General features: G+C 39.9%; 2 protein-coding genes across 3 annotated transcripts in view; one reads left to right on the plus strand and one right to left on the minus strand.

Moving 5' to 3' along the window:
- The window catches only part of LOC115770948 (furin-like protease 1), a 188,260-nt gene that overhangs the window by 10,003 nt on the left and 157,611 nt on the right, over positions 1 to 20,646 (minus strand). For both annotated transcript variants that reach the window (XM_030716408.1, XM_030716409.1), the window contains exons 5-9: positions 2,536 to 2,781; positions 2,354 to 2,482; positions 1,418 to 2,292; positions 1,185 to 1,358; positions 166 to 284 (exon numbers count right to left, since the gene is read on the minus strand). In XM_030716408.1, the coding sequence (XP_030572268.1) occupies positions 166 to 284; positions 1,185 to 1,358; positions 1,418 to 2,292; positions 2,354 to 2,482; positions 2,536 to 2,781 (1,543 nt within the window). The remainder of the gene's footprint in view (positions 1 to 165; positions 285 to 1,184; positions 1,359 to 1,417; positions 2,293 to 2,353; positions 2,483 to 2,535; positions 2,782 to 20,646) is intronic.
- Positions 3,320 to 5,813, plus strand: LOC115770949 (NADH-ubiquinone oxidoreductase 49 kDa subunit). Its single transcript, XM_030716410.1, has 2 exons — positions 3,320 to 3,620; positions 3,681 to 5,813. The coding sequence occupies exons 1-2, from the start codon at positions 3,407 to 3,409 to the stop codon at positions 5,078 to 5,080; spliced, it is 1,614 nt and encodes a 537-aa protein (XP_030572270.1). The 5' UTR covers positions 3,320 to 3,406; the 3' UTR covers positions 5,081 to 5,813.

The raw sequence follows: 20,646 nt of genomic DNA on the forward strand, positions 1-20,646 counted from the left end.
TGATGGGATTTAAGATGGGTAAAAGTAGTTGGATGGGTTTTATTAGCAATGGCAAGGTTGAATGAGTTTAGTTGATGAGTCCACAGAAAGCGCAGCATGTATAATTGTTTGGGTTTTGTTGTCGGTTACCATTACGTGAGAAGCTTTCGATTTTTTTTTACTTACCCATATAGCGGCCCTCGTTGTGTATTTCCAGCTGCCAGTTGCCATGCGGTGACTCGCCCCACGTGTGCACCGACATGAAGGGCCATTGATTGAAACCGGAACGTGAATTATCATGCATGCTGAAAAGGAACGATGACAGCGGAAAAGTCAGTTTGTGACACGGGTAATGAGTGTATGGATTAATATCATTTTCATTAAATATTTTTCAATTATTCATGTTATTTGTAACTCAGTAAAATCATTCAGCACCCTATTAACTACCCACTTCATGTTTTATATTCTAAATAAGCTTTACCTTATCTCTTTAACTACCATGTAGAGTTGCAGAATATCTTGTAGTTCATCTTAAATACTCTCTAAGTTTTTTTTGATAGCATGATTTAAGGTATTCCTAAAGCTATCTTGTAAAAATGAAATGCATGCCAAGCTTGAAATAATTTTGGTAATTTTATACCCATTATATTCTTGATCAGCATCAATAGCCGAGACGATCTACCCATGTCCATCTGTCCGTCTGTCCGTATGTATAAGAGCTAGAGACTTGAAATTTAGATGTAGGTGCTCCTAGTGCCTGCGCAGATCGAGTTTGTTTCCGATAATCGATAACTTACTCCGTTTCCAATCAATCGATAAAAATCGGTATCGATATTCTGTTTTTTAGTTCTGTTTGTTAGCTTCCAAAATATAATATATATATTCATTTGATGTTGGAAGAAGAGGGTTCAGGGTATCCCCTAGTCGGGAGCTCCCGAATAGAACCTCTTACTTGTTTTTAATTTATTTGGTGTTGGAATAAGAGGGTTCAGGATATTCCCTAGTCGGGAGCTCCCGACTAGAACCTCTTAGTTGTTATATATATATTACTGAGTTTGTGGTTTCAGGGTTTCCGCTAGTTGGGAACTAACGACTAGATTCTCTTAATTTTTAAATTAGTTATCTGTGTTTTTTACCCTGGGCCAAAAATTGGCAATTTTCCCTTCCGAGTTACCTTCTCATTCTCTGCCAGTGGGTTAACTTACCGTGAGGTTAGTAATGTGACTTTGGTATTTGCCGGGGATTTCAGATAAAGCTGAATATCACCGCGCCGCTGTGAGGTTAAGGTGATCTTGGCCTGCACATGCTCCAGATAATTGACTGAGAGGCAGTGATTAACGGACAGCTGCAGTGTGATGTGTGTGCGGGGCGGAATGACTCTGCAAAGAGGAAGGGTATTTATTTGGTACGTATTACACAAGTGAATCTCATGACTTACTTGTCCACATGTGGAGCGTTAATCTCGCAGCGCTGTTGCTCGGGCACTGTTTTCCAGTTGCGTGCGACGCGCACCATTTCGGCGGCATCCATGAGACCATAGCCAAAGGAATGGCTCACACGTCGGCCCACACCGTTCCGCGACCAGCTGGAATCCTTGAGATTCGCCGGCTTTGCGGTGCGCACCACAATGTGCTGCAGGTCGCGCCAGGTGAGATTCTGATTCGACTGCAGCACCAGGGCTGCTATGCCCGCGGCGAGCGGTGCCGAGGCCGAGGTGCCCGTATGTGATACGGTGCATGAATGATGCAAATCTGTGGTGACCACCTGCTTCTCGCTCTGCCCGCCGCTGCTGTAGGTGGTGGCCAGCGTGGAGCTACATTTCTCCGAATACCACGGCACATTGCCCTCTTCGGTGGCGCTTGAAATGGACAACGTCCATATCGAATTCGTATAGCCATCGCAATTGCAATTATCCATTTCCCTGCCTCCATTGCCAGATGCCCAAATGAAGATGCTGCCCTTTCCGCCACGCCCCTTCGTTGTGCCCTCAATAAAGGCACGCGAGGCTAATTCACCAGGTCCATCCACTGTCTTGCCATCATCATCGGGTCCCCACGATGCGCTATATATGTCAATGTGCTGCGGATTGAGCGAGAGCGAACGCGCCTCCACAGCATCAGTCACATCACCGTCCAGCATCCGCACACCGCCCACACTTGCCCCATACGCGATGCCAACCGCACAGAAGGAGTTGTTTGCGGTGGCAGCCACCTCGCCGGCACAGCGTGTGCCATGACGGTTCGAATCGGTCATGTCGTAATGTGGCATGGGGTCATCATCGTGACTGTTCACGTCATACGAGGCTTTGGGATCCTGTTAAAAGTATTATTAATAATAAAAATACGTGCAACGATATGAGTTCCTTGTTACTTACGTAGTTCTGCTCAATATCCGGATGATCGGACTCGAGTCCATCGTCCAGAATGGTGACCACAACACCTTTGCCTGTTATTCCCTGCTGCCAGGCGGGTATTACATTCATGTCCAGGTCTCCGCCGCGGTTCTGTAAAGCAAGTTTATTATTTTCAGCTCTTTACCCGCCATCCGCACACTTACCAGATACCACATCTGGGGCCATTTGGGATCATCGAAGGTCATCACATCCACCAGCGACAAGGCTCGAGAGGAGGTGCGCGATGGTCGCATGCGTATAAAATCGCGCTTGGATCGCGACTTTGCCCGCTGCTGTTTGGCCCAATGGACGCGCTCATCCAAGTCGAGGCGGGTCTGATGATGTGTGGCGGGTGTCAGTGAACGCTTCGACACCTTGTGGTGCGCAAAGTGATAATGATCATCGAATATCTATTATAAAGAATATAAAATGAAAAACAATATTAGCGAGTTAGATCGAAAAGGGATAGTCCCATTTGATGAATGACCATTTCAATTCAGTCCGGATTACTGGTAATCCAAACTTAAGAAGCAAATTTAAAGCAATAATCTTTACGGATCAATGTGAAGCTTAAAAGCGAACTATTACGCTACAAAATTAGCAGTTAAATAAGTTTATTAGATATTGATAGATAAATATTGCCTTCCTTAATTTGCACAATTTCCCAGAGTCGCTTTTGGATCCAAAAATGATATGGGTCTGCAGGAAACACTTTATCCTTCTCTCTATATGTTTCAAATCTTCAATATCAGCAAATAATTCATTATCTATGAATCCTAAAAATCCATTTTGTAATACTACGCCAAGGCTTAACATCATCATTGATTGAGATAGTTTTAAAGACGAATCATTAAGAAAAAAAATCATTTACAAACCTAGTTTCCAATCAATACAAATTTTAATCAAAGTAGTATGCCACTGTAAAAACTTCATACAAAAGCCGTCTAGATATAATATATTAGTTTTTAACCATTTCAAACTCATAAAATTTGACGAAAATATTGGCAAACTATTTTCAATTAATTTGACTTGAAAATGGCCCGGCGATTGGGTAAGATGCAAGAGCTGGCGGAAAAACTTTTTACACCATCGGAAATACATCGTTTCAATGCCTATCGAGATAATTTTTCAAAAAAATATTTGAATTTGAACTCGTATAGCTTTAGGTGGTCCTTCAAGCGGCCCAGACTGTCAGTATCTATGCCCAAGTGGATAAATTCGCGTTTCTTCACATCCGGCGACTGTGAACGTGGGTTTTAGCTGTCCGCTTAAGAGGAATCCCCTTAACTAGAGCTTGTTCAATCCACAGAAACCAGTGAGGAATGCTGTCGCGAGCGACCCGATCACTTGCAGCCGAATTGTGAAATCGATTGGGATTCGGTGCATCCACCTGGTCAACCCTATGAGCCCCGTGACACACACTACTGGTATCCAGATCCGGAATATTTGGAGCAATTCCAGGGCCAGGTCTTTTGGCCCATGGGCGATGAATGGAAGAAGCGGCCGAATCCATCGAGTCGCTACTTTCCGCCCATCAATCGAACATTTCGCAGCAAGTTCATCAACTTTGGGCCCGCACATCCAGCGGCACATGGAGTGCTTCGCATGATCCTGGAGCTGGACAATGAGACGGTGCTCTCGGCTGATCCGCATATTGGCTTATTGCATCGAGGCACGGAGAAACTCATCGAGTACAAGACTTACACCCAGGCCTTGCCCTATTTTGATCGACTCGACTATGTCTCATGTATGGCCTGCGAGCAGGCCTATTCTCTGGCCGTAGAGAAGCTGCTGAACATTGAGATCCCACCCAGGGCCAAGTTCATTCGCACCCTCTGCGGCGAGCTGATGCGTCTCACCAATCACACCATGGCCGTGAGCTCATCCGTGCTGGACTGTGGCGCCATCACGCCGCTTTTCTGGCTTTTCGAGGAACGCGAGAAGCTGTACGAGTTTTCAGAGCGCTTGTCAGGCGCTCGTCTGCACGCGGCGTATATTAGACCAGGCGGTGTGGCCCAGGACATGCCCTTAGGCTTCAGCGATGATCTGTATCGGTTTATCATAGCCTTCAGCGATCGCCTCGATGAGGTCGAGGATGTCGTTACTGATAATCGCATTTGGCGCATGCGCAACATTGGCATCGGCCGCATCTCGGCGCACGACGCACTCAACTATGGCTGCACGGGTCCCGTACTACGGGCCACGGGCATCAAATGGGATCTGCGCAAACAGCAGCCCTACGATGCCTATGCCGATATGAAATTCAACGTGGTCATCGGCTCTCAGGGCGATTGCTACGATCGTTACCTCGTGCGCTTGCGTGAAATGCGCGAGTCGTGCAGTATCATTTTGCAGTGCTTGAACTTGATGCCGCCGGGTCACATCAAGGTGGATGATCGCAAGATTATGCCGCCACAGCGTCGCAAAATGAAGAGTGGCATGGAGGATCTCATACATCACTTCAAGCACTTCTCGCAGGGCTATTGTGTCCCGCCGGGAGAGACCTACACGGCCGTTGAGTCGCCCAAGGGCGAGTTCGGGGTTTATCTGGTTTCGGATGGTAGTTCGCGACCATATCGATGCAAGATTCGGCCCGCTTCCTTTACGCATTTGGCACTTCTGAGCAAACTTTCGCCTTCATATCTGCTAGCCGACGTTGTGGCTATTATCGGTTCGCTGGACATAGTTTTTGGCGAGATCGACCGCTAGCCGAATTTAGGGTGTTAAGGTAGTTAAGAAATGACAAAATAAAGAGCTTGATGCTCAAAGCAAATGCCTGTCAGGCTTACCGTATGATTCAGATACCCTGTGACAACTTGACTCCCAAACCCTTACCAAATGACTGTTAAACATACACACTTTTATTTAATTAAGTGCCTCAAGAGAATACAATGTGACTCATCCGCTCGCCATATGACTAAATGTGCAGCAACTGTATATAAAACTTACTTGCAGCGTGTGATTTGTCAAACTGTCACAACCGCATCAAAACCTTAGTGTGTGCTTGTCAAACTTTCACAACGAGACTGCAAGCTCTTGAAATCGTATAGCAAGTACGTCAGTCCAGGACTCAGAATGTGACTGCCAAACCTAAGTGAGCGAGCCTTTACACGCCGCGCGTGTGACTGTCAAACTCTTAGCGAGTGCCTATCAAATAGCATGCGTGTTACTGTTAAATTTAATGCGTGCTTATGTGACAGACCGAAATACGAGCTGACGTTTAATTACACACTTAAACAACAATAACAACAAGTGTTGGCGACAACGCAAACACCATAAACTATAAATAATAACATCAGCAACACGAGCGCCAACAACAGCAAGAAATTACGTTAAATCCTATAATTACAATAATGGGAAAGTCGTTGCCATAAACAAACAATATGTCAGTAAATTTTTGGCAACAGTTTTAAATAACTACTCACACACACATACACACACACACGCCCGCTCATACAACAAATTGAAGTGTGTGCCTTCTCGTAATTATATATTGTATTTATATTATGTTTGTGAAATGCTTGCTAAATTGTTTTGATTTATTCGGGCACGTCTCTGCCTGTGTGGCGCCCAAGCAGTACTCTATGGCCAGGGCTGCCAGATGGGCTGGCATGGTGTCTGGAATCTGTTCTTAATTGAATTTAATTGCACGAAATTCTTTAGCAAATTACAATTTAAAAGCTACATGGCAACTATTTTGCTATTACTTTTAATTATGCTTCAAGAATTCATTGTTTGTCAACTGGAATTTTGTGTTCAGACCTTTTGTTTGTTGCAGCCCATTAAAGTGGCATAAAAGGTCATGTTTAAGGCATATCTACATGCATTACATTTGCGAGTGCGCCTCTAAGCCTTTTTCTAGATATGAAATTTTAAAGCCTTACTTTTAGCATAGGCTCATAAAAATTGGTATATTGTATGGGTTGCAGTGCTATTAACATGGCATGCGGTTGGCAACCCTGCCAAGCATCTATTGTAGGGAGCTGTGTTGACAGTTTTGAAAAGCGATTGCGTGTGTTTGTGCATGTGTGAGTAACATACGATTTTCACTGTTGCCAAAAACTTGTACATGCTTAAAACATTAGAGTTAGACAGAGAGGGAGGGAGCCAGAGCTCTCTCCTGATGAAAGAGACAGGGTGAGAAGAGGACCCACTCACGCATCATCAAGCGTTTTACAAATATTATCATTAACCGAAAGTTCTGGCGCAAACTGCATGCTGTCAGGTACAACAACAACAAAAGCAACAACTACATGCCGCAGCCACAAGCAACAACAAACAGCAACTGCAGTGTAGCATAAAAGTATGCAACACAATTTATTTATGCCCAGAGCAGGTTGTCGCCGGACGATTTGCAGCTGCGGAAGCGGTTGCTTTGCCCGAGTGTGCGTGTGTCTGAGTATGTGTCTGTGTGTGTGCGTGCGTGTGAGTTTGTGTCTGTGTGTGTGTGTTTAGCTGTCAGTATGCGTTTGTAGTGAAATTTGAGCACTTGAAAAACGGACGAATGTGTCGCCAATGGAACGCCTACAAGCAAAATGTCTGCCCATAACCCCAGCTCCGTCCCCGCCGCATTGTCGCCCGCTTTTCCTTCCTCCGGTCCTCGCATCCTGTTGAGCACTAAAATTTTAATTGCAGCTACTCTCTGCGTACGTGTCGCCTAGCGCTGAAAACTCGTTTAGTTTTTATGCCAGTTGCTCCTATACCTATCCCTACTCCAACTCCCACTCCCAGTTTCTTCCACTTACACATCCGCATCCAATCCTGCTTCTATTTCCGACTGTCGACTCTATCAAGTTTATTAATTTATGCGGCCCAGCAGCATCAGCAGCAGGAACAGCATGAACAGTTACCCGGCCCGGAAAGGATCTACATACTAGTCAAAGATACTCCCCCTACTGTCCGCATACATATGCATTTTTTATTAAGCATTTTAATTGAGTTTGGTGTCAAAGTTAAGTTTATACCCCGGTACTAAAAACAGTTTGAGCGTGTCCTTTTTTAGGGTCCTGTGCTGTTGGACGAGCTTAGTTTTAATCGTTTTGTTGCGGTTTCAATTAAAATTGACTTAAAGCCAGAATAAATATCTGCTCTTTCTCCCCATCTCTCTCTACACGCTCCCATCAAATTTTAGTGCTAATGCGGCACACGTTGGTGGATTAATGGGTATTTTCTGTGCTGTGGGTCAGGACAATGGCATAAATTTTCACAGGCCATCTGCTTCGAGGGCTCGTTAATATAAATAGAGTATCCCAATAGCATATACATAAAAAAAAGACTTTTAATCTACAGCATAGATCAAATCTCACTGTATATCATTTTGGGTCTCCAAAAAGTTGTCTCTTGTTATTAATTTAATACGAATTCTCAAATTAAAATACTGGAAAGCAACAAACACACAATTTACAATCCAGCTCAAAAGGAAGTCAAATAAATCGTGTAGTCTAGAATTACTAACAATATTATTATTGTTATTATTGAAGAGGACTCATGTACTGCCAAGTCTAGAATATGCATTGAGGATTCATGTCTGGGGTTGCTTAATCGCAGGTTATGCCGTTGGAAAATTACAGCAGATCACATAATATTTTTAAACGATGCAGTATTTAAAGTTTATAAACAGACGGTATCAATGTAATATTAATCTAAAATTACGGAATATTTCTTATTCACTTTGTCCCTTGCACGCTCTTCTCTGATAGACAAAGAATTTTCACAACTAAACCGCAAAAGTTTGAATTGTTTAAAGCACCTATTCAAACCCTTTAGATGCGCCTGCATTTTCATGGATGATTCCCAACACATTTTCCGGCTACACATTTCTCTCTCGTTTATTCTTCTACTCTGTCTCTCTCTTTCTCCTTGTAACGCAAAAACAGCCAATTTTCTAGTGCATTTGTCACAGACAGCAAAGTGGACAAAAGCAATAAACCACAACAAATTACAACAACAAGCAGAGAAAGAGAAAGAGAAAGAAAAAGCGAGAGAGGGTCTCGGCAGCGAATGGACAGAAAGAGAGGGGTAGAGTAATATGTTAAGCTGTGAATAATGCGAATCATGGACTGCAGGAGTGGAAGTGGAGCAACACGAGGAACGCTTTTAAAATTGTCAACAGTTTAATTAATCAACTTGTATGCGAGCGAGAAAAAAAGGTAGAGAAAGAGTTTAACTGGGGCTGATAAATGGTGGCAAGGGGGTAGACAGATTAGTCGCTGGGCTGCCTGTGAATGCGGTTTTGCAAAAACGCTCGTCACGTCTGCCACGCTCAATTTCCAACGCGAATGGTTAATTTTTAAGCAGGACCACAAGCAGCCAGACACGGCTGCCATCGAACTGGGTGGCAACGCCAAACAGTCAGACATTCTGTCAGCCAGTGGGTGGTCGAGAGCGAGGTCCAATATAAATATGTGCACCGTTTAATTAGCTGCTAATTAATTAAGCTCTGAAGTCGACGATGAGCAAAAGCTGTGGCTTGCGGCGGCAATTGTATGTAGCTTTGGTTTTCAATTAACTGGTCGACAGAATAGACCATAGATGATTATGTGGATGGAAGTTAAAGCGTTGTGGTCATTGCCTTGCGTTGGTCAATTATGAAATGAATACTCATTATGGAATTAAAGCTTATTTTGATGCTAAAGTAAGCCTCTCACGCACAGCTAAGTCCTCAGTTAAACAGGTCGAACTTCGCCATGATCGTTGTTCTGTACAGCGCATTAAACTTGCGACTTTCAGCTTTAACTTAATTTAAAGCTCATTAGACATTTGTCTAACATCATGAGCAAGCTTAGCACAGTTTTCAGACTTTAAATTTTGTAGGCCGACTAATATTAGGAAAAATTAAAGCTTAAATTGTATGTAAAGGTCGCCCATAACTTAAGGAAAGCTTAAGTAGTACCATATCTATCATATGCACATTTTTTAAATATTACACTTGTAACGAGCACGTTAGCTTTGTAGGGGCAAATGTAACGTAATCTGTCATAAGATTTTTAAAAACTGCATTGCAACAACTGCCAACTGCAGTTGACATCTTACGCAGCTTTTGTGTGACATTTCACAGCTCTCTCTCTCTCTCTCTCTCTCTCTCTTAGGGAGCCTTGCTCCTGTCACACAATTTCCAGCAACCAACCAAACGTAAAAAAATTATGATTTTGAATTCTTATGTCACCGGTAATTTGCTCAGCAAATTTCAGGTATGCACTATCTGTTACAGAGTACAGAGCTTTAAGTTGAATTAAAGTTTCAGATGAATTTTAATAGAGTTCTAATGAACTTTAAATATGTTCTTTTACATCAAATTGGTCTTTAAAAATGATGTGCTTAATGATCGCTTGAGCTTTCAGTAAGCTCGTCTATTCTTTTGATGACGCACTTTAGAGTCTTTTTAGAGCGTTTTTCCTGCAGGTGCACAATTGCTGCTCCATCATTTTGTGTACCATTGCTGCCATTTCCATGCATACAGCATCGCATTTGTTTGGAATCGTTTTCTTGCCTGTTGCTTTTATGCAAAAGCTATAAAAATAAAAATTGTTTGTTTGTTATTTTATTCGCGCTTTCCCTTTGTTCAAATATTTATAAAAAGTGAACACGATTGTTACATGTAATTGGTGGAGTGGGTATGCTTTAGGTACAGTTGTGCGGCCAGAGTTGCCACAAACACACACAAACTGAGACATGGCAGAGCAGAAACCACAGAAAAAGGTGCAAACACAACTTTTGCATGCATATTTATGGCTTTTGCTCTTTATTTGCTAAAAGCAAACAATAAATCGAGTTTGTTTATGCCTTGCCACGCCCATTTACCTAAGTATTTATATATATATATATATACATATATATGATGTATGTATATTTCTTGGGTTGAGAAGAGATTTGCCAGGCAAATCCTAATAAACTAATTTCTTGGCATTACTGTGTAAGTAGCCGTCGGCTAGTTTTACGATAGATAAATAAGTCTTTGCGTAGGGTCGTCCATATGCCAGCTTTACACATGGTTGCAGCCCCCAGGGGTTAGTCAGACTGTGAAAATCTACCCTTAGTCGCTAGATACAACATAATTGTTTGTATGTAGCCATCGTTGAAGTTGAGTTTTTCGTGTTTCTTTTTATTATTATTTTTTTTTTTTTTGCAAACAGGTAGGCTGGCTTACCCTGCCTCAAGACAGCCAGCAACTCGCAACCCTTGGGCACAAATGCATGTCAAACTGTCCCCTGTGGGTAACGCATCTCGAGGGTAGCACAAAGAGAAAACTTTTCCTAGGCAAAAAACAAAAAACAAAAAAAAAATTGAATTAAGCCAAAGATCAGATGCTATAAATTTGAAATTCGTCTGAAGCTCTGCTTGCTATGGCAATCGGGGAGCAATATGGGGGCAATGTGTGTTTTAAGGGTTGCAAGCGTTACGTTCGGGCAGCTTACTATCTTAGGGCTTAACCCTGGCTGGCTGTTAAGTACCAGCAAAAACAATGACTTTTAGAGGCATTAGACCTTCACCATTTGCTTAAAAAGACATACGCTCTTTAAGCAAAAATCGATTTCTGCATGATAGATAAGGTATATTTATGAATTTATCTTTTAATATATCTATGCATGTTAAGCTTAAGAGAGTTTAATATAGTATATAAACAGCGTTCTAATGCATTTCGTGATTTTTCTAAAAACACGCTTGTTACGTAATTACGTAATATTTTGTACAGCATCTGAAGGACACTTCCATTTGAGCCAGGTGTCTTTAATAAAAAGGTAACATCTTAAATAAATTTTGGCAGACATTAGCTATGCGAATCAGCGCTCATAAACTGAAAATAAATCTTCGCGATTAAAAATTAAAATTTGTTGCCACGTAATGGTTTACAATGAACTTGTGTGGAAAATCATTAAAATACATATGCCGAATGCAATTTATAAAGAGTTAAACGCCTGACCACCCCTAACATTGTGTATAAGCTACCCCTACTGCACATTATAATTGCAATTTTGTGGGGAAATATACAAAAAATAATGCTTTAAATTGAGCAGCAGGGCGTGTGACAGAGAAACATAAATGACAGGACAGCATAAAAACGATAATCGACAGCAGAAAAATATAATTTACAACAACAATACAGAGAATCATATGGCACATGCGTTGCATTTCAATTAATGTCATTGAATTAACGCGGACATTATCTTTTATTTAAATCACATGGTTTTATAAATTACGAGCAACTTTCGTAGCTGATTTGAATTTATTTATTTACAAATTTAAAATGTAATATATAACAAATAAAATATGGTTAAAAATGTATTGTAATTGCATTTGAAATTAATTGACATGCTTTAAATTGTGCACAATTCGAAGAAATACTATTAATTATGTGTGAGGGCGTTTGACATACGACACACACATATCAAATAGTGCCCCTGGGAGCCGTGAATGTCAAACTGTAATGTATTGCCGCACAACAACCCTCATTTCAACTATTATGGAAACTGGGCTACGCTTCATCATCTCAAGTTACGCAAATGGCAAAAATGTAATGGCCAAATCATTTGAAATGGGTTCGGGGGGCATGTGTGTCAGTCAACAACTTTGCCACTATTTGGACTCAACGCAAGCTGATCCGGTGCCAATCGGGCATCACAATCATCAAAGTTGCATCAGTCACTCGGCCGAGCAGAGAGCACTTGTCAAAATTGGTAAGCAAAATAGCAGCCAGTCCAGTGCAAAATCGACAGCTGTGCCAAAAATGATTTACGAGCAGCAAGTTTTGACAATCATTTTTCGGTCAAAACAACTTCGCAACTGTAGTTGAAAAATATCCAATTTAAAGCTAATTTTCCGAAGCCAAATGAGTGGACTAGCTAAGAGATACGCTACTATTAAATTAAACATGTATCATGTGTTTCTACTGTATAAGACCTATAGGACTATAATGAAACTTAACAGTTTTCAAAAGTCTACCTCTTATAGTTCGAGTTCAATTCACTTTATAGAGTTTTATCGATTGCTCGACGCGTCTTTATTCACTAATGTAACTTAAGATGTTGATTCTTACGTTAGGTATTTGGGTATCTATTAGGGTAATTGAAAATCTGTCCACCAAATTCAATAGTTCCAGAGATCAATGAGTTCAGTGTGGCCGATACTTGGATGCGCCTTTAGATGTCAATAGAGTATAAGTAGTGTGTCTTTATTGACCCCAAATTCTTTTGCCGTACACACTCGCAGAAACAAAAAAAAAATTTATTTTTACAAGTGTAAACAAGTATGAGGTTCTAGTCGGGAGCTCCCGACTAGGGAATACCCTGAACCCTCTTATTTTAATACCAAATGCAGTTCATGCAACGCGCTCGATTGAAGTAATAAAGATAAATTAAAAAAACAGACACAGACGGACACGACTAGATCGACTCTATTAATGCTGATCAAGAATATATATGCTTTATGGGGTCGGAGACGCCACCTTCTGCTTGTTACATACATTTACATTTTGCACAAATACAATATACCCTTTTTACCCATTTTTAATGGATTCAGGGTTTAAAAATGGAAAAGAGAATGCTATTGGCACAGTGCACATAAAACACGAAAAAGAGGTACAAAATCACAGACTCTTTGAATTTTATTGGTTAACTACGGGTATTTGCAATGGTGACTCTCGCCCCGGTCATTCATCGGGTCGCACTTTAACACACATTTCAGCAATCCGCTGGCATTCAGTACACACAGTTGTGTGTGTGTGTGTGCACACCGAGTGGAATTTATTGACTTTTTCAAAATGGCAGCAACTTTTCACAGAATGTTTCACTACTTTATCGAAAAGTCAAGCGGCTGCAAGTGACTGTCGCAATATTTTTCGATTGGAATTAAAGTGTTGAAAAAAATTCACATTTTCGGTAGATATAAGTTTTATCAGAGACAACCTGACTATTGACTAGCTACTTATATGCTCATAGTTTCTGGATTTTACTTTGCTTCGAGAGGTCCTCAATATTTGAGATTCCTTTTTGTGTGCTATTATTAAGGTAACAAGCATGGAAAGGATTATTTTTTCTAGATTTTTAGAAAAAACATTTTACTTAATCTCCGCAGATATTTTCTTTCAGCACTATGCTGAAACTTTAACCGAGCAAGATAGGAAAAAGTGTTATTATCTCTGGGACTGTCACAGAAGCAGTGTTGTTGTGTTTAGAAATTATCTGAATATTTTTTGAATTTGTACGTGCCTTGTACTTGAACTGAATTCTGCCATTATTGAGTGCTCGATGATTTACTGATCATATTCATGCCCTTATAGAACATACCCAAATATTGCGCATACACAATGTATGCCACTCAATGCAGATACATTGAAATTGCCAAACTCATTCAAGCGAGAACAAAAGCAATGAAGCCAAGCGAGTTAACCAAACCGAACCGAGCTCAACTTAACTTAACTTTGGAGTGTCGTGGTGAGGGAGGGAGGTTTGTGTGGGCTTGGTTTAGAGAGTAAAGGGAACACTTTCGCACAACAGCAAAACCACTTTAATACTTGTATCTGGGATGCAAACTATCTCAGCTCATATCAAGGGAATGCAATATATATGCATGCCATATATTATGTGTGCACTTATAATTGCACTCGGATGTTGTTGCTCGATTGAAAAGGGATGTATTATATGATATATACTGTGGTAAGACAAGCCTGTAGACTGAAAAAATGTAGGATGGAAAAATTGGTAGGTTTGTTTTGGATAAATCCTAAAGCTTCCAAATAATATAAAATAACATCAACTATAATCACACACTTTGAGAGATAACGTGCTTCGTTCTCAGGCAATTTCTTAATCGCTGGATAAAAAACAAATATCAAAACCGGCATACTCCTATCTTGTGCACTTTTAGAGCTATAGCGAACATTTTCGCTTTGTAGGTTGTATATTATAGTTTTTCCATTTTTCCATTCTTAATCGCATTAGAGGATATACCCTTATCGTTCATTTGGAAGAAATCACTTGTACTGAAGTTTTATTTTTACTTTTTTTGCTGCTCGCATATGCTCATCATCATTAACCGCAAGTGATTCAAGTTGCTGTCCATCATCATTATCAGCAATATCATCAGCTGCCAGCAGTTGTTGCCGTTGTTGCTGTTGTTGTTGTCGGCCTTTGTTAAATGCAAACGCATCCGCTGCATTTCGGGTCATGCCTTGTGTAAGTCCCATGCAAATTTCCAAATATTTTTGCATTTCAATTACCAGCATCAGCATCAGGCACGTAAATTGCACCCACAATGCAAGGAGTGCTAGAGGAACTGAAAGAGTAGGAGTAGTCCTTTGGCTGTCCCAAATTGATTGCACTTGTTGTTGTGTGGGCTACGAGCCATGCTACACTGTACTCCCGCACTTGGTACGTAGTCCATGGGCGATGGTTCATCTCATCGACTGATGCTGTTGATGACCCCATTCGCTTGAGTAATGATGCTACTTGCTTTGGCCATGTCCTGCGCCTGTGTCCTATAGCTGTATACTGGCTGGGCTTCAGTCGTTTTTAAGGGCGTTTAATGCTTTGCAACACAAATCGATTTAGTGAAACTATCAAACCGCCTTTTTTTTCCTGTACCTCAGCCGTTCGCCCGGCGTCTTTAGCTGATTTTTGGGCCTGTGATGTAATGTGAAATTCGACGTTTGCATCGCAGTCGCAATGGCAATTGTTGAAGTCGGCATTAAGCAGACAATTTTCTCTTGATATTCTCAGCTGCTCGTTTCGCTCCTTTGTCTCTTTTTTGGCAACGCAATTGATTCGTTAGGTTTCCAATCTGTCGCTTGTTAGTTCAAATTGATTGAAATTTGGTTAGGTTTCTCTTTGAAGCCACATTTGATTTGTCTTGCAATTGGATGTTGTGTGCGGGCGAAGATCATTAGAAGCAACAGTAATGAAGACAACTATTTAATAAAATGAAGAGTTTGTACATGCGATGCGGATTTGAGGGTAGTTTAATATGTATTGGGTATGAAAACTAGGAGCTTTTGGTAAACATTTCACTAAGCATTTAATTTTAAATTCAGATTAAATCGAAATTGTTTTGAGCACATCGAAACAATTAAAGATTTCTTAAAACAAATAAATTTGAAGTTGATCGGAAAAATCGAAACACATCAAAAGAAAATGTATCATATCAATAAGAACTAGAAAGAAAGGCTATCTTCGGCACACCGAAAATCTAATGCCCTTGCTGACCCAACCTTTTCATAATGCTTATAGTGCTTTGCCCGTATCTAAGAAGCACAGGGAAAATAGTTAATGCCGAGTTTGGGCAAGATATCTTGATAAACAAAGTGTTTTTTCATACTACAACTTAATTTTCGAGCGATCGTTCCTATGGCAGCTATATGATATAGTGGTCCGATCTTAATAGGATTAAGCATATATATGAGGAGTATAGTAAAACTAACAAATGCCGAGTTTGGTCAAGACAACTTGATAAACAAAATGTTTTTTCATACAAAAACTTTATTTTCGACCGATCGTTCCTATGGCAGCTATATGATATAGTGGTCCGATCCAGCTGGATTTCACATATGTGTTTCAAACGTCATATCTTCGCGCGGATATATGTCGTTTTTAGAGCGCGGAGATATATCGTTTTTAGAGCGGCGGAGTTATGTCGCTTCAAAACGACATAATCTCGCCATGATCAGCGGCGGAGTTATGTCGTTTTCAAACGTCATAATTTCGCCAGAAAGCATACAATAACAAAAAGGTATAATATTTGAAAATCAGACTTTATTTGCCCGAGATATTAAAAAAAAATCATCAAAAAAGGTTTGATTTTCGAACCGAACCCGATTTTGATAAAAATCGTGATGTAACCCTTTGCCATTTTGGTCGATTTGGGTCAAAATTTAGATTTTCTATTTTTTGATGCCAGTCGATAGTATTGATCCTTACGAGTCCAAAATTGGAGTTATGTCGTTTTCAAACGTCATATCTTCCGCGGATAGTATTGATCCAGTCGATAGTATTGATCCTTACGAGTCCAAAATTGGAGTTATGTCGTTTTCAAACGTCATATCTTCCGCGGATATATGTCGTTTTTAGAGCGGCGGAGTTATGTCGCTTCAAAACGACATAATCTCGCCATGATCAGCGGCGGAGTTATGTCGTTTTCAAACGTCATAATTTCGCCAGAAAGCATACAAATTCAAAAAGGTATAATATTTTAAAATCAGACTTTATTTGCCCGAGATATTAAAAAAAAATCATCAAAAAAGGTTTGATTTTCGAACCGAACCCGATTTTGATAAAAATCGTGATGTAACCCCTTGCAATTTTGGTCGATTTGGGTCAAAATTTAGATTTTCTATTTTTTGATGCCAGTCGATAGTACTGATCCTTACGAGTCCAAAATTGGAGTTATGTCGTTTTCAAACGTCATATCTTCCGCGGATATATGTCGTTTTTAGAGCGGCGGAGCTATGTCGCTTCAAAACGACATAATCTCGCCATGATCAGCGGCGGAGTTATGTCGTTTTCAAACGTCATAATTTCGCCAGAAAGCATACAAATTCAAAAAGGTATAATATTTGAAAATCAGACTTTATTTGCCCGAGATATTAAAAAAAAATCATCAAAAAAGGTTTGATTTTCGAACCGAACCCGATTTTGATAAAAATCGTGATGTAACCCCTTGCAATTTTGGTCGATTTGGGTCAAAATTTAGATTTTCTATTTTTTGATGCCAGTCGATAGTACTGATCCTTACGAGTCCAAAATTGGAGTTATGTCGTTTTCAAACGTCATATCTTCCGCGGATATATGTCATTTTTAGAGCGGCGGAGCTATGTCGCTTCAAAACGACATAATCTCACCATGATCAGCGGCGGAGTTATGTCGTTTTCAAACGTCATAATTTCGCCAGAAAGCATACAAATTCAAAAAGGTATAATATTTGAAAATCAGACTTTATTTGCCCGAGATATTAAAAAAAAATCATCAAAAAATGTTTGATTTTCGAACCGAACCCGATTTTGATAAAAATCGTGATGTAACCCCTTGCCATTTTGGTCGATTTGGGTCAAAATTTGGATTTTCTATTTTTTGATGCCAGTCGATAGTACTGATCCTTACGTGTCCAAAATTGGAGTTATGTCGTTTTCAAACGTCATATCTTCCGCGGATATATGTCGTTTTTAGAGCGGCGGAGTTATGTCGCTTCAAAACGACATAATCTCGCCATGATCAGCGGCGGAGTTATGTCGTTTTCAAACGTCATAATTTCGCCAGAAAGCATACAAATTCAAAAAGGTATAATATTTGAAAATCAGACTTTATTTGCCCGAGATATTAAAAAAAAATCATCAAAAAAGGTTTGATTTTCGAACCGAACCCGATTTTGATAAAAATCGTGATGTAACCCCTTGCCATTTTGGTCGATTTGGGTCAAAATTTAGATTTTCTATTTTTTGATGCCAGTCGATAGTACTGATCCTTACGAGTCCAAAATGGTATAAAATTTGAAAATCGGACACTATTTGGCCGAGATATTCAAAAAAATCATCAAAAAAGGTTTGATTTTCGAACCGAACCAGATTTTGATAAAAATCGTAATGTAACCCCTTGCCATTTTGGTCGATTTGGGTCAAAATTTCGATTTTGTTTTTTGATGCCAGTCGATAGTACTGATCCTTACGAGTCCAAAATTGGAGTTATGTCGTTTTCAAACGTCATATTTTCGCGCGGATATATGTCGTTTTTAGAGCGCGGAGATATATCGTTTTTAGAGCGGCGGAGTTATGTCGCTTCAAAACGACATAATCTCGCCATGATCAGCGGCGGAGTTATGCCGTTTTCAAACGTCATAATTTCGCCAGAAAGCATACAAATTCAAAAAGGTATAATATTTGAAGTAAATATAAATAATGTATATCACGTGAGAATTAATTAAAAATATATTTAGAAGTAGTTTTTGAAGTAAATAGAAAGAAATTGAAATTAACGGAAATATTTAATAATAATTTGGAAAAATGGGTAAAATTGAGGTAAGATAAAAACAAATATGATTTAACCCACAATTAACATTGCTAATATATATGTGCCTCTTGCCTTTAAATTATACAAGGGCTAGGGCGATAAGGCGTAAGGTCATGAGGAAGAACTTGTGCAACAATTTCCAAGCATTATGGTGCTTCACTTTATTGTTTGGCTGAGCTTCACTCTGTACACGGAGAAATAAATTTCTAAGAAACAACTTCAAGTAGATGACACTCTCCCGAGCTTCATAACTTAAACTATGCAATAAAAGAATACGCACTTGACTGGAATGAAGAAATGCTGCATATTTTGAGGCGCACGAATAACAGTGGCACGGCGCGGGAAGCACGTGGAATGCAACAACAACAACAAGGATCACAACAGTCATAAAAACGAACAATATAGATGAAACGAAGAAGTGAGGTGTTATTGCACCTAAAAGAAAAAATCCTTCAAGCAAGCGCAGGCCAAGGGGAATGGTGTATGCGGCCTTGCGGATGGGGGTACAGAAGCAAACACATGTCATTCATAATAGAAAAGTGTGAAAATGAAAAGCTCGCATGTCAGCCCTAAAAAATTTCCAAATAATTTTTCACAAAAATTTCATAACAACTTTTGCGGGCTGAACAAGGAGCTAAGTGTTCTGTGCGTGTGTCTGGGCATGTGCCAGTGTGTGTGCATATGCCCCAAGCAACGGAAACTCGATTCGGAAGTTGCCCAAGGCCCGTACCCAATGCATTTTCAATTTCCGTCTGCGGTGGCTGCTGTGTAATTGCCAGCACGTGTACGTGTGAGCCAAACGAGCAGCCAGTGGCAAGTGGCACCCACAAGCACATACACTCACACGCACACACACACACACACGCACAAGCGCACGCATACACACACGCACTTGTATTTGATGTTAAGATTTCTTAAGCGACGTCACCGAAAAACTGTTAAGAAACGACAACCACAAGCGCAGAAGCAGCTGTGGCATCCATCGATGACCGTGACACAAATTGAACGCGTGAGCGGGGCAAGCTACAAAGGAGGGTGGTGAGCAGGAAGTAGGCGACGTACAATAATAATAATACTCATAAGCACACAACGCTCAAGGGGGCGTGGCATGTGTAAGCGGTAGAAGCAGCAGAAAAAAAAGGCCAAATATTAAATACCCTTGAACTATTATGGATGACGTTATTTATTATTATCTTTATTATCATTACTTTTTTGACATGCTTGTCTCGTATTTTAAGTTGGTTGTGATCATCCCAAAATGTGAACCGTTTCCAGTTATACTTTTACTACTCATAATAAAGAGCTACATTCATTACATTAAGAACTATTCATTTCTAGTTTTTCTTGTTTTGAAACTTTAGGCCTTTAGCATTATTTCATCCATAGTATATTTTCCTCCACCGAACTTTTACACTAGATTAAAAAATGCGGAACAACAATTTTAAAACGTTTATAAAAATATTTAATTTTTTCTTGAACTTTTTCCTCGAAATTTGCATTTAAACTTTGTAAGTTTTTAATGCCGAACGCACTTTTGAAGAGATCAAAAGAATGCAACCTCGTCAAAAGTTAAATTACTTGAAACTTTGCTAAGAAACCAAAAAACATAAGAACTATAAAAAATAAAAAATAAAAATTGAACAAAAGGTATGGCGCAAAAATTAATAGTGGAAATCTTAAGGCGATAAAAGCGGCTCAAATAAAACTTTGTTAGCGAAGTTAGCGAAATACAAAATACTTATGAACAAATATTACTTTAATTCAGTTTGAATATAATTCAAAGAAGTAGCTTAAATTATTTATTTTTGAGAGTTACATTAAATTGTTATCAAAAACAATTTATACTTTTTTTTTGGCTTATTTATATTTAAGTACTTACTAAGAGTTAAGGAATTACATATTTGATAGATTTTCTGAAAAATATCTTAGGAAGATTCTTTAATTTTAACCTGTTTTCGATTTATATCTCAGCAAAACTTTTTATATGACTGTAAAGTTTCTCTGAATTTCTAAAACATTCTCAATATATAAAATTCAAAGTCACGATGTAAGCAGAAATCATAATCTAAAACAAATTTACAGTTTGTAGCTACATTTCCTTTGATAACATGTTGCAACTCATGCAGTTCCAGCGGCCTCTTTCCCGAGGTGTTTGTGCAACATTTGTAGCCCTCGTCTCAACCCCTGAGGGACGCCCGTGGAGAAGCCGTGTATTGGTCGTGGCAACATCACCAATACATCAAATGAAGCCATTAAAGTGCAAATGTGAAGCGAATCGCGAATTGC

The sequence above is a fragment of the Drosophila novamexicana genome, unplaced genomic scaffold, assembly GCF_003285875.2.
Source record: "Drosophila novamexicana strain 15010-1031.04,08,12 unplaced genomic scaffold, DnovRS2.1 tig00004560-arrow-pilon, whole genome shotgun sequence".
In the NCBI taxonomy this organism is placed as follows: domain Eukaryota; kingdom Metazoa; phylum Arthropoda; class Insecta; order Diptera; family Drosophilidae; genus Drosophila; species Drosophila novamexicana.

Coding starts and splice junctions, on each gene's coding strand:
- LOC115770949 (XM_030716410.1), top strand. CDS start 3,407: ATGGCCCGGCGATTGGGTAAGATGCAAGAGCTGGCGGAAAAACTTTTT. Junction 3,621..3,680: donor CACATCCGGCGACTGTGAAC/GTGGGTTTTAGC, acceptor TTCAATCCACAG/AAACCAGTGAGGAATGCTGT.